Below are 11,187 nucleotides of genomic sequence, written 5' to 3'. Positions count from 1 at the left end.
TGTTTGCTACATTCCCAAGTAGCTCATCTAAAAATGCTGCTGGTAGCGATGTTGTTGCTGTTGCCGTTGCAGCGTTCGTTCGTTGCAATATGTTGCTGTAATTGTAGTTGATGGTCTGTTGCATCAGCATAAACCACCAGCGTGTAAAAGACAAATTTTGATTATCCTCAATTGTTGTTGTTGTGTTGGTTTCTGCTGCAGCCGCTGCACTTTCAGCGTTCAGCGCGTTCCGTGTGCACGCTGGTAATTTAAAATCTTGTTGTTTTTGTTGTAGTTGGGCGCTTGTCTGCGAATGCTGCAGCAAGTCGCCTAAACTACCATTGTTATTATTGTTGTAATTGGGTTTGTAGTGCTTTGTATCGCATTTGGTGTTCGTAAATCTGTCGTTGCTGCCGCCAACACAATCAGTTAGAAACGATCTGCATGCATGTACATGGTGGGGGTCAAGGCAAAACAAATACAACACACCAAAAAAGTTTGTTGAAAAGAAAATGAGAAATATTAATGTAGAAATATACAGTTCTTTATGTTAAGTAATAATTGGAAATATTCATTCGTTTCGTTGGACTCACTCGAGTGTTTTAAACCAGTTTATTCTCCACCGTACCATATGTTCGTCGGTGCGTAATGCGCATGCTTGCTGGCGGCAACTTGTGCTGGACTTAATGGACCAAATTGGCTGTACTGTGTGGGGAAATGTATATGGGCGGGTAGTGGATGCGATGGTATTACCTGTCAATTAACAAAAGATCTAAGTAAGACAATAACGGTAATTTAAGAATACGTTTATTTCAGATACGTGGATATAACAGGACCTCAGGGCACAATAGACCTCAGGTCGCGGTGCAATCCTCATCTATATATCTTATATTATCTATACTAGGACCCTCCTTGGTTGAGGACTTGGCTTGCCGAACGACATTTAATAATTAACTATTATTTCATACGCTACACTAAAACTCTTAACCGTAATTTATATAGACGCAGCCAAACTTATCTTGATAACAATAATAATTTCTTTTGGAAAAAAATTAAGTCTATTTAAGTAAGGGGTACACCCGGTATTACAGATAAAAAAAAGTTCCGATCGTTCACTTTGTATGGCAACTATATACTATAATGGTTCGCTATCTGCGGGTTCGACAAATGAGCAACCTCTTAGAGACTGGAGGACTAGCTCGCATATATACAGACAGACAGCCCAGCTCGTAATACTGATCATTTATATACAATATCCGACAAAACTATGAATACCATATGAATTTGAGGACCAAAATGATTATATCTTTTGAGACAAGAAATTTATTGTTTTGTTTGTCTTTCTATTTTGTTTATATTGCATTAAAAAGATTAAATTTAAGTATTATATTAGCATTGATTAGAGCCGAAAGTCGCTGTTATAGCGGCAAAAAACATTGCTGAAATAATTTTGAGGAAGGTTGCCGAGTTTACAGTCCTTGGTCGGATAAAACTCCGGGTCCGTTTCGGTTACTTAGACCCGACTGGCGGCAAAAGACGTCGAGACATGCTGTCTATCAAGTTCTGAAGAAGCGATAGTGGTATATTTTCCTAGAAATCCTTCAAACTATTAAAAATCGCTGTTTTAATGGAGCGACAAGAAGATCGGTCGAGCTCATCATCCAAATATTGCCATAATTGCTAAGGTCAGGGCTTTGGGCAGACCATGGTAGGAGCTCTATCGATGTTTGATCGCAATATTCTTTCGCAACCCGACTTCGATCTTCTGTCTTCGGTCACTGTCCTGCTGGTATACAAAGTTATCTTGTAAGTCCTTTTTTTGCGCTGCGTGCTCTAAATTTGTACTCAGCATCTGTACGTGGATAGTGTTATTTTGATTGCTTTCGCCCATTACCAGATTTGATAGATCCTTGTAGCTACAATAACGCCAAACTAAAACATTTCCACCTCCGAACTTTAGGAAGATTTGGATGCACTTACTTGGAGCCTTTCATGACTCTCTCGGCAAATTTTTTTCTGTCTTTCCTAATTTTTAATTATAATTTGCTCTCATCACTCCAAATTACATTTTTCCAAAAACTTGGCGGCATTTGATGCTACTTTTTGTCAAATTCAAAACGCGTCTTCAAATTTTTTTTACTGATTAAAGGCATTTTGATCTGGTAGCGGCTGGAACAACAATATTCTCGGTTTCTCCGCTGAATTGTTCGTTCAGAAACATTAATTTGAAAGCACTGCTCCATAAATCGTGCTGAAACAGTCGGGTCTTTCTTCACTTCTCTGTTTTTTAGTCTTTTCGCGAGCAATGGGTGACCTGGAAGGTGGCCAGATCTTGGCGCATTCTCTAGTTCACCATTTTTCTTGTAATTTTTCACTTCTTGGATTGTGGCCTTGCTTCTAAAATATTTTTATGCGATTTTGCCATATCCCAGCATTTCACTAAATAACTATTGGCTAAAACACCTTATTTAGATTAGAAGGATGAAAGGTAAACAATGTGGTGGGGTATCCATTGTTTTGTCGGATACTGTATATACTTTAACGTAACTTGATCAGGATATAAAAATCAAACCAATTCGGTTGATTTGTTTTCGAATGAATTTGAACTTGATTTATTTTAAAATTTTTACACAAAAAATACCTAAAAAATTTAAAATGGGGGTTTTAGATAATAAAATGTAAAAAATATGATAACAAAATATGCTGGGATATAAATAACATCACCTTATGGACAATTAAAGAAAATGTGAATATTTACTAAATTCACTTTAATACGCGCGCATTCAAACGCGTGACGCAAAACTCACCTGACGGCTCGAACTGTTGTGTGCGGGGGGTGGCGCCACTGCGGCACGATTGTATGCATATGTAGGAGTCGCCTGCGACACAAACACCGTTGGGCGGCGATACATATCACCCTGGGCATAGATATCTGGCTGAAGCATAACTGCAGTGGCCGCGGCAGGCGAGCCACCGATTGGTGTATTCGCTTGATGCTGATGATGTTGCGGTTGTTGTTGTTGCTGCTGTTGTGCCGATGGTGCAACCACCTGTACAGCAGCGTGTGTTTGCTGCTGACGATGGTATACTTGTGGTGCACCCCACGAGGGCGGACCTGCAGCGGCACCAGAAACTGCACCAACTGCCACAGCACCGCCGACGGCCGAAGATGAGCTCTTCGAATGTGCCAATGGCGGAGCAGCTGCTGCTGTTGAGGGCGTATGCTGTACATAGGCCGAGGCAGAGGAGGCCGTCGAGGTGACCTCACGTTTATGGTGTGCCGGTGGCGCTTGTGTGGCGGCGGCTGCCCATGAAGAACGCTTGTTGTCTACAACAACCGATGTGGCCTGCTGTGGCGGATACTCGTAGAATTCGGCTGGCTCTTGCTTGGTTGGCAAATGCGGCAAACTGGCGGTTTGATTGCCTAAACTGCCGCTGCAGCCAACACCGCCGTTGCCGCCATTGTTGTAGCACTCGTTCTGGGCCATGGCCAAGATGCGCTTTTTCTGCGATTGCCCCGGTTCGTATTTAATATTAGGCTGTTGCTGTTGTTGTTGCTGCTGGGCAGGCTGCTGATATTGTTGCTGCTGCTGTGGCTGTTGTTGGTGCTGTGGTTGCGGTTGGTGCTGTTGTTGTTGCTGTTGTTGATGATGATGGTGTGATGAGGATGACTGCAACTGCTGTTGTTGTTGTTGTTGCTGGTGCTGATGATGCTGTTGCTGTCTGGGACTGTTGCCACCGCTGTGTGCATGACTGCCGCGTCGGCGCACCTCATCTGTGTCGTTGTCACCTACGGTTACGCATGGGATTACTAACTGTACATGTTTGCTGTGACGATGAGCGATGCTGGTGGTTGAGGAAGAGGCGGTGGAGGATGTTGATAGTATGGGTGGTGGATAAGGATTGGTGGTGGTGGATAGGTTAGAGGTTGGATGGGAAGAAGAATTGTTCGTATTTGAGGATATGGAGGAACTGTTGCTAGCAACATGATGATGATGATTGCTGCTGCTACTGTTGCTACTGTAATGGTGGTGGGTGGAAGTAGAAGTAGAATTGGAATTGGTGTTGGTTGCGGTAGAGGATGCGGAGGCGGAGGCGGAATTGTGAGAGAGGCTGCCGCATTGCTGCTGCTGTGGCTGTGGTTGTGGTTGTGGCATTGGTTGATGATGGTGAGTGCTTGCAATATATTGTGGCTGCATAAGCTGTGGCTGTGGCTGTGTCGGCGTCTGATGATGATGATGATGTGAATTATGATGATGATGATGCGTATGCGAGTGCGAGTGTGCGTGCTGCTGCACATGTTGCTGTGCCGAGCATGCGGCGACCGCGGCCGCGCCCATTGCAATATCTGCTCCGGCTCCTGCACCACCAAATCCAGTTCCACTTCCGCTTCCGCCCTGCACAGCATTTGATGCTGTACTGCGGGCGGCGGTGGCATATTGATTACTGTTACTACTGCTATTGCTACTATTGTGGTTGTTATTGTTATTATTATTATTATTATTATGATTGTTATGTACGCCACCGCCTTGACTATTGCTATTAATGTTACTGGTATTACTGTTATTGCTATTGCTATGGCTATGGCTACTGTTCGAACTACTTTGACACTTGATGCTGACATCAGCGCTATGGGTTAGATTTGAATGCGTATACGAATTCGTATGCGTTTGTGGCTCATGTGATAACTTTGCCTTTGAATGATTAGTGATGCTACTAGTAGACGTTGATGTGGTTGTTGATGTATTACCATAGATGTTAGCAGTATGATGCTGATGCTGCGGCTGAGTTTGCTGCTGCTGCTGCTGTTGTGGCTGCGGCTGCGGCTGCACCTGCTGATGTGTCTGATGGTGGTGATGGTGTACATGTTGCGGCTGTTGTTGTTGCTGCGACTGCACCTGATGTTGGTGGCCATTAGCGCGACACGACGAGGACGATGACGAGTGCTGCAATAAAGCAGGGTTCGTTTGCGACTGCGCATGTGCACGTTGCTTCATTACCGGTGCGACTGGTGCTGGTGCGGGTGGCTCGTTACCCTCATCCTCACTATCCGAAATCGTTATGACAGCCGAAGGTGATGGCGTGTCGTGTATAGTAATTGTCTGCTGCTTTACAATAGCGCCATGATGCTGGTGCGAATGTTGCACCGCTTGCTGTGCCGGCTGATGTTGCTGTGTGTGATGTGTTTGGTGGTGATAGTTGCCACCAACACTGTTATTGCCGCTGCAATTGTTGATAATGTGATGATTGCTATTGCTATAGCCGCCACCACCACCACCACCATTGCTGCTGCTGCTGCTGATCACATGCTGTTGATTGGCCGAATTGCTGCTGTGATGATGATGACCACCACCATTGTTGCTATTTTGGCTAACAATGTCTGCAAAAAGAAAAAAGTAAGTGATTTAGAAAATGTAAAAGTTATATTTATATATGATTTCTTCTTCCTTACTACCAGACGATGCCGAAGTAATAACTGGGCCAGCATTGCTGTTGTAGTTGCTGCCATAGTTGCAATTGTGGTGACTATGGTACTGCGGCGAAACGTGTGAGGCGCGGTTGTAGCGCTGTTGGTGTGGCGGTGAACTCTCCTTTACACGTTTCTTAACCGGTGATAACTGATTATTTTCCTTTTTATCGTGGCGCGGCACACGATACGAGTTGCTCTTAGTGCTGCACAGCGAAAAAATATAATTAGTTGCAAGCAAAACATATTGTCAAGCATTAAAAGTAAATAACTTACACTAAATGCTGCACTGGCGACTCCTTCTTGAGATCATTTCTGGGTATATTCAAATGGTGTTTAGGATAAATCTCCTCAACATTCAAAAATGGTGCCGAATCGACAATTAGCGAATGTGCTGGCGCTTGCTGCCACGAAGGCACCAAAGCCATTTGTCGTCCGGTCTGCGGCCAAGCCACGCCGCTGGCTTGTACACGATTTGTAAGCAACATGCGTTGTCCGGAAGCCGGTTCCACCATCGACACTGGCACAGGCACATTGACATACTGCTGTGGAGGAACCTTTGAAATGTTTAATTTTCATTACTTTTAAAAAGCTAAAGCTCAGCCTGTATACGTACTTGCAATGGTGGCTGCATTGTGGCGCTGCCAACAACCACGTGCTTGGTGGGACTGGGCATGGTTTGATAGGATGACGGACACAAAATATTTAACTGATGTTGGAACGCATCGGCGCGTCCCTGTGTGTACTGACGACCAACATTGCGACCGCCGTAGATTTGATAAAGACCCTCATAGGCTAATGGACGTTCACGCACCAAACGCTGCACTTGACTGGTCAGCTGATTGTTGATGGTAAACGTCATATTCTCCGTAGTGCTCGGTACAAAATTGGTAACCAATGTAGAAGCTGGCTGCACACTATAAATGCATAAAATAAATAAATAGTTGCATAAAAAAATATCATAAAATTTTCGAATGTGACATAGGAACATATTGTATACTTACGTATGGAAATCGCCACGTCGGCATACTTCCATCATCTGCACCGAGGCTTTTACATTATTACAATAGACGTAGTCAACTAGGTGTGTGAGGCGTACAAAGGAGTGATTCAACGCCTCAGCTGGCGTAAGACGACGCTCTTGATCAATGGTTAGCATACGCTTTAGCAGATCAATGAATTCGCGTCTATCCGTTTTCTCGGCCAACAATTGACCGCCTTCCAAATCAGTTGGTACATTTACCTGACCAATATCGTCTAAGCAATTAAATATATATTTGCGTGCCTCCTTACTTTTCGTATTAGTCTCTGCCTCGTGTTCCTCGGTGGTCTTCAAGCGCCAAAACGGATAGGTCGAATCGACATCGCGATAGAAAAACTTTGATGTCTTCGAGGCGCTGTTCAGCATGTGCTCCGTAGGCAGACCCTGTGTCTGTGATATGTACCTGTAAGGCGTAGAAAATTGTTATTTAAGTAATTGTTTGAAACAGCGAGGTTAATATGAGTAACTAACCTTATTTGATCGAATTCAGAAGAACCCGGATATAAGGGCCAACCCAGGAACAACTCGGCCACCACACAACCCAGCGACCACATATCGATTGCCTCACAAAATGGCAAACCCAAAATAATTTCAGGTGCACGATAGTAACGGGACTGCAAGTAAGTGTTGCATACCGTTTTGCTGACATGCGACGCACTGCCAAAATCAATAACCTTCACCCTATTTTTTAAAAAAAGAATAATAAATACATATGTATAGTATATGTGTGTATGACAGTAAAGTTTGAAATTAAAAAAACGTGTGTTGAAGTGTTGTTGGGTTACTTACCTATAAGGTTGTCTTACTGGATCTACCAACATTATATTTTCCGGCTTTAAATCTGCATGAATCAAACCAAGTTGCTTTAACTTTAGCAACGCCGTTAAAACCTAAAGCGCGTGAGCGATAAAAAATCAAGAGAAATATTATGTATAAACAAAAAATATAACGGTATAAACATTGATAATATATAGACATGTATATTTCCATTAGACTGACCTGCTCTAAAATGGGCCGTATATATTTCAAAGGTAGCGGTGAAAACTTATTTTGTTTAAGGAAATCGTACAAATTCTGTTCGAGCATTTCAAACACCAAACACGTGTGGTTCTTGTGTTGGAAACACTCGAAAGCACGCACAAAATTGAACTCGTCGGCATTTTCCTGACTGAGACGCGATAGAATCGATACTTCAATTTGTCCCTGACGTGCATACGAAGGATGATTTTTTAAGATCTTAATAGCCACAATCTCCGACGTGCCACGTTTCCAGCATTTAACCACCTGGCCGAACGTGCCACGTCCCAAAAACTCCAAGACCTGCATAAAAACAAAGCAAAAGAGTAAAGAATTTTTTTTTTAATTTTGTATTATATGCAAACTCACCTCATACTCGGCGGAGAGCGAATAGAGAACCTCATGTTGCACCAGCTGGTAATCACCGTCGGCGCCGCTGCTCGAACGCTTGCTGGGGGGCTGCGTGTTGGCGTGCCCCCCAGACGTGGCGACTTTTGTGTGCGCCGTCTTGAGGCTGTTGGTCACCGTCGTTGTCGCCACCGCTGCCAGCGTTTCCGAATTGCTGCTCGCCGTTTGCGCTGAAGCAGTTGCTGCTGCTACTGCGGTCGTGCTGCTTATAACACCAACTCCGACAGATTCGTTGCTGTTGCTTAAGCAAATGGACGCGGCGGCGCCAGAACCGTTATACGAGGACGACGATGTGTATGAATCAACGCAACCGCAATCGCACTCTGTAAGTACAGAAATGGTAATTATGAGAATAATGTCACAGAACTTTGCTAGTTTTAGTTTTACATAATTTAAGAAATCGAAATGTAATTTGAACCGTTAAAAGTAGTAAATGTTGTAAATACGCAAACTGCACCAACAGCCAACAATAACAGCGCTTTATGGACTGCACAATTGTGGCTGTTCGAATAATGCGCGAGGCGCAAAAGCCTTTGGCGATTCTTCAGCTCCCACAACAATGGCAAATACGCAGAAATACATTCATACAACTTAACCAATTGCAGAATTAGTAATTAGATTGTGCGAAAATTGTATGAAATAAAAGCGTCGTCACACAATTTCCGGCAACAATTGTAGCTAGAAGGAACAACGGCATATGCGCACGAAAAACAACGACGACTGACGATATAGCCAATAGTGGGAATTCTTGTATTCTAATATTTTCATGGAACTGTTGCAAAAATACAAGTACGTACATACAAATGTATGTATGTACACAAATAGCTAGATACTTTTGATACGCATATACAAACAGCAAAAACAATAATGGAAATATTGCGACAATTTGTTGAAAATGTTGTTGATTTTATTACAAACTGCTGTTGTTATTGTTACGTTACAATAGCTTCTACGCAAATATTGTGCAATTGTATATACAGTCATGGACAGAAAAATAACACACTTTCAATATAAATTCCGAAACAGTTTTTGCTTTTATAAAATTATCGTGCTTATATGTACTTCAGTTAATGACCGACACAAAACTAAATGAACACTCACCACCGCTTCTACCGGCCGAATACGTGGATAGCCGCAAAACTTTGATTTTTCTAGTAGAAACGAGTCAGCTGTTTGCTCGCTTACAACACAGGGTTGCCAGTCTCGACATTTTGTAGTAATTAAAAAATAAACTTGAAATATTCGGAAGCTAACTCAAAATCACATCTAATACTAGTATTTAAAAATATGTACACTATTTTTAATTGTTTTCTGTTTATATTAGTAATAAACGTCGTTTCTATACATTCCCATTTCTCTGTCCATGACTGTACGCCTGTAAATAATTTAATGCACGCGTAAAAAATATTGCACACAGACTTATATAAAGGTACAGTGGCTATAAAAGCTCAATTGATTGAATAAAAATATGTTATTTGATAACAAAAATTATTTTTCAATGAAGTTGTTATTAAATAAACATATTAATCTTTAGCACTAAATCCAGCAGAATATGAGAATTTCTGCATTAAACGTCAGATTTATTAATACATATTATCCGCAAAAGTGAGGAACAAATTGCCACAGAAAAATGGCGCTCCCATCTGATGTATCAACAACATAATTTTTTGGTGATATTGGTTGAAAATTTTGAAAAACTCACGAAGAATCAATGCAGTATGCGACGATGCATTATCGTGACGCAAAAACCAAGACTTGTCGGTCCATAATTCCAAGCTCTTTTTACGAATAGCTTCGCGCAAACGACGCATATCACTGAAATAGTTTTCCTTGTTGAGAGTTTGGCCGGTCAGAAGGAATTCGAAGTGCATCACACCTCGATTATCGAAGAAAACTGTCAACATAACCTTGATTTTTTTACCTGCTTTGACGTGGTGTTTTTGGCGTCAGCTCACATTTGCCATGATATTCGGACAACTGTTCGTCTGTTTCCCTGTCGTAAGCATAGATCCAAGTCATCGCCAGTAATAATAGGTTTCATGACATCCTAGTAGTCGGAAAACATTGTTTCACATCCGGTAACGCGACGCTGTTTCTCAAAAAACTTTAGTGGTTTTGAAATCAATTTTACTTTCACTTTCCTTAGGGCCAAAAGATCTTTCAAAATGGTTTTCTCTAATCCTTACGATATTCCAACGGTTCCAGTAAGTTCTCCGACTGTTAGTCGTCGATTCTCAATCGTCAATTCCTTTATTTTATTGACGTGTTTATCTTCAGTTGATGTTGATGGTCGTGCCGGACATGATTCGTCGTCAACGCGTTCTCGACCCTCTTAGAATAATTTGTAACAATCGAAAACAATTGCTCGCGATAAACAATTACCGTCGAAGACTTTTTCCAACTTTCTGAACGTTTCATCACCAGAAATTTGATTCCGCACACATAATTTTATAGAAATTATTTGTGGAATAATTTCACTCATCGTAAAAATCGTATTTCAGAAAGACAATCATATACTAAACACTAATGATTATTTTCATGTGACATTTTGCACAGATGTCACTGACAGTCATACCAACCTAGAAGAAAAATATTTCGACAAATGGGTTTTTGCGCGATTCACGAAATTTAATTTCACGAATTTTAAATTTGCACTTTCAGAAGTTTTTAACAAAACCGTAGAATGATGACACTAAAGGGGCTGGGCCACGCCCACTTTTTTCATTTTTTAAAACACAGACGCCTCTCCCTAATGCAATTCGTTATTCCAAATAACAGTCTTGTGGTGCTTAGTAATGCACTTTACGGGTTCATGGCGTTTGTTTCTGTAGCAAAATGTCGAGAGAATAGAAAAATTAACAAAATGGCGGCGTTTGAAGAAGTTAAATTTTACCTAAAATTTTGGTCGGTCATTGTATAGGGAACCTGGAAAAAATTTCATTTAAGGGGGTATTCTGGTTTAGAAGACCGAATTTTAGGTATTTTTTTTTTTGACGCGATAGTAAAAAATCAAAAATTTTTTGGATTATCCATTTTTTTACATGGTTTTTATTGTCATTCTAAGAATACAAACATAATACAAACTTCAGGTAATTAAATTTAAAAAAAACTGCAGGTCGGCGAAGTAGAGACTGATGAAACAATGGCTTGTCTTAGTGTGCAGGATATAAATCCTTTCCGTGACCTAAAATGAAAATTTATGCGAAATCCGTGAAGAGTAAAAGTGTAGTTATCGCACTACGAAACGTTTTTGAAAAATTATTTTTTTTTTTTC

General features: G+C 41.5%; 1 protein-coding gene across 1 annotated transcript in view; it reads right to left on the bottom strand.

Moving 5' to 3' along the window:
* Positions 1 to 321: 321 nt before the first annotated feature.
* LOC126763571 (homeodomain-interacting protein kinase 2) overlaps positions 322 to 11,187 on the bottom strand; it is a 109,454-nt gene continuing 98,588 nt past the window's right edge. Inside the window, 12 exon segments of the mRNA XM_050481208.1 lie at positions 322 to 419; positions 573 to 732; positions 2,787 to 3,769; positions 4,730 to 5,359; positions 5,432 to 5,652; positions 5,723 to 6,003; positions 6,063 to 6,363; positions 6,451 to 6,891; positions 6,960 to 7,169; positions 7,278 to 7,378; positions 7,488 to 7,808; positions 7,875 to 8,236. Of these exon segments, the coding sequence (XP_050337165.1) occupies positions 592 to 732; positions 2,787 to 3,769; positions 4,730 to 5,359; positions 5,432 to 5,652; positions 5,723 to 6,003; positions 6,063 to 6,363; positions 6,451 to 6,891; positions 6,960 to 7,169; positions 7,278 to 7,378; positions 7,488 to 7,808; positions 7,875 to 8,236 (3,992 nt within the window). The 3' untranslated portion in view covers positions 322 to 419; positions 573 to 591.

This window comes from Bactrocera neohumeralis, chromosome 6, assembly GCF_024586455.1.
Source record: "Bactrocera neohumeralis isolate Rockhampton chromosome 6, APGP_CSIRO_Bneo_wtdbg2-racon-allhic-juicebox.fasta_v2, whole genome shotgun sequence".
NCBI classification, from domain to species: domain Eukaryota; kingdom Metazoa; phylum Arthropoda; class Insecta; order Diptera; family Tephritidae; genus Bactrocera; species Bactrocera neohumeralis.
Note: the sequence above shows the minus strand (reverse complement) of the source record. Positions and strands in the feature narration are given on the sequence as shown.